Below are 2384 nucleotides of genomic sequence, written 5' to 3' on the forward strand. Positions count from 1 at the left end.
AAAAACCCGGGCGCTTAGTCCTCGAGCAGGGGTTAAGGGATTCCTTCGGGACGCCCCCTCCTCAGGTATGAATAGCTGGCCCCGGTATCGGACGATAGATGCAAGCTAAAATCTGGGTGCCTAGTCCCTGAGCAGGGGTCAAGGGATTCCTTCGGGACGCCCCCTCTTCAGGTAGGAATAGCTAGCCCCAGCATCTGATGTTTAGAACGTTACACCTTGGGGTTTTAGATCTCTCCATAGGCGTGGGCACCAGAGCGCGACTCTTGTCCCAAAGTATTTAGACACACTGAGGACACCCAGAGTAGGTCCCTCCTTGAGTGTAGACACCCAGCACAGGTGAGATAAGTCCTCCTCGCCCTCGAGCGACACTGAGGCACTAGAGAGGAACAGATATAGTCCTCCCCCGCCTTTGAGCGATGTTGAGGCCATAGTAGAGACCAAATCCTTCCTTGCCTTTGGGCAATGACGAGGCAGGCGACGCCTTCATAAGAAAGATTCCTCGCAGATAGAAAGGCCAAGCAGAGTTCTGAGTGAAAAGATCAGGAGAAAGGTATACCTCGCGACTCAGAGGCGAAAGGTAAGAGAAGAGATTACGCGCTACCTACAGGGTTAGAAGACAAGGCGATGAAACATGCATTGAAAGTAAGTACCAGCTACGCCTTTGGTAAAGTAAAGAAAGAAGGAACAGATGAAAGAGCAAGAGAAGTTAAAAGTATACAAGCGTCTGTAAAGATAAAGTTCGAATGGCATGTAAATAGACATAGTTAAGCGTCAGAATTACAAGTAAGTTCAAATATAGATGCAAATTTACAAGAAGAAAGATGGAGATCTGTCAAACGGCCGTTCACTCCCCAAGGTTGAGAGGCACGACCTTCCCATCAACAATGTGGTTGAAAGGGTTGTAGTTGGAGGTATCAATTCCTGGGTTTTCACAGGCGGCTTGAGCTAGGGCCTCCTGGAATCCCTCTGCAAAGGTGTCGGCCATATTATCAATAAGTTTCTTTCTGGCTTCCTCCAGTCTTTCATTGGTGGAGTCCCGAGTCTCCTTCTCCTCAATAAGCTCCTTGTTGGCCCGCTCCAGCTCTTCGATTGTGGAGTCTCCGGAAGCTAACTGCTTCTCGAGAACTTCCTTCTCCACCTGGAGCTTGTCTAGTTCAGCTTGGAACTTACCATGCTCAGATTGGAGAAGGTTGAGCGCTTCCATTTTTGCAGCTAGCTCCCCTTCATCCTTCTCCAGCATTTGCTTCTGCTGGGCCTCGGAAGCTCGCATTGCCACTTCAAGAGCAACGATTTTGGATTTTAGGGATGCCACCTGAGCAAGGAGCTCTGCGCCGGCTTGCCCTGCGTCGTGTAGACGTTTGCAGGCTTCTGCGTTAAGTTCCCTGGCACTTCTCAGAGAGGCCTTATAGACTTCTTCTTGGCATGCCCAACCTTGGGATAGGCTCTCCTTCTCCTCCTTCAGGGTAGCCACTTCCTGTTGAAGGGCCTGGAGAGCGCTTGTCTCTTTAGTTTTGGCCTTGGCCTGGGCACGCCAGTCAAGGGCAATGGCCAAGAGGGCCCCCAAATAATAAGGCATGCCTTCTCTCCTTTCACTGGGGGAGCCTCCCGGCGATAACCCCCATTGAACCCCCTCATCAGCTGAATAATTGGAGGGGGAATAACGATGATTTCCGGATCGGCGGGAGCAGATGCAGAAGCAGCAGGCGCCTCTGTTGGTGGTGGAGGCGGCGACGACTCAGTTCCGCCGCCCCTTTCTTGGACTGTTGGCGGTGGCGGTGGGGATGTGGCACAAGGTGGACTATCCCTAAAAGACCCACCACCATGGGGGGAAGTGGTTGGTGGGGTGAAGGCCCTAGCAGCCCTCCTCTTCTTGAAGACTAGCCCTTCACCGGAGTCTTCATCATCGGGCGGTATCTCCAACACCCTATTTCCTTTGTCTCGGGGGGCTGGAGCAGGGGATGAAGCCACAACTAGGGGAACTACGGCGATGGGCGGAGGCGAGTTTGCTGTTTGCAACGTATGGGGACTTTGTGCTGGTGAAGATGGGCCTAGTGGGGTTTCAAAAGAGGTCGGTGTTTGAGAGGTCGATGAAGGAAGAAGGTTTCGCTCGGAGGTGGGAATATTGGAGACACCAGCCTTTGTGGGCGTCGCAGCGAGACGTACTCTCAAGGACCTGGCCAGCTCCGTCCTTGTTGCAGAATCCGTCACTGATGCTACACCAGATAAATCAAAGAACAGAGATTAGAGCCAATGCCAAGTCAAGCAGGAAGCATCAGACACACAGCTAAACACAAAAATTTGGAGTTAGGACTTGAGCTCAAGACCAATTACAGAGTGTCAACTCCGCCACTGGCGTAGATTTGCAGATCAACAATGCATGCAGA

General features: G+C 51.9%; 1 protein-coding gene across 1 annotated transcript; it reads right to left on the reverse strand.

Annotated features, from left to right (window-relative positions):
* Positions 1-844: 844 nt before the first annotated feature.
* On the reverse strand, positions 845-1576 carry LOC137838471 (uncharacterized). The gene has a single exon (XM_068647716.1). It carries the CDS (start codon positions 1574-1576, stop codon positions 845-847), a length of 732 nt encoding a protein of 243 aa, XP_068503817.1.
* Positions 1577-2384: the final 808 nt, after the last annotated feature.

This window comes from Phaseolus vulgaris, chromosome 4, assembly GCF_000499845.2.
Source record: "Phaseolus vulgaris cultivar G19833 chromosome 4, P. vulgaris v2.0, whole genome shotgun sequence".
Classification (NCBI taxonomy): Eukaryota; Viridiplantae; Streptophyta; class Magnoliopsida; order Fabales; family Fabaceae; genus Phaseolus; species Phaseolus vulgaris.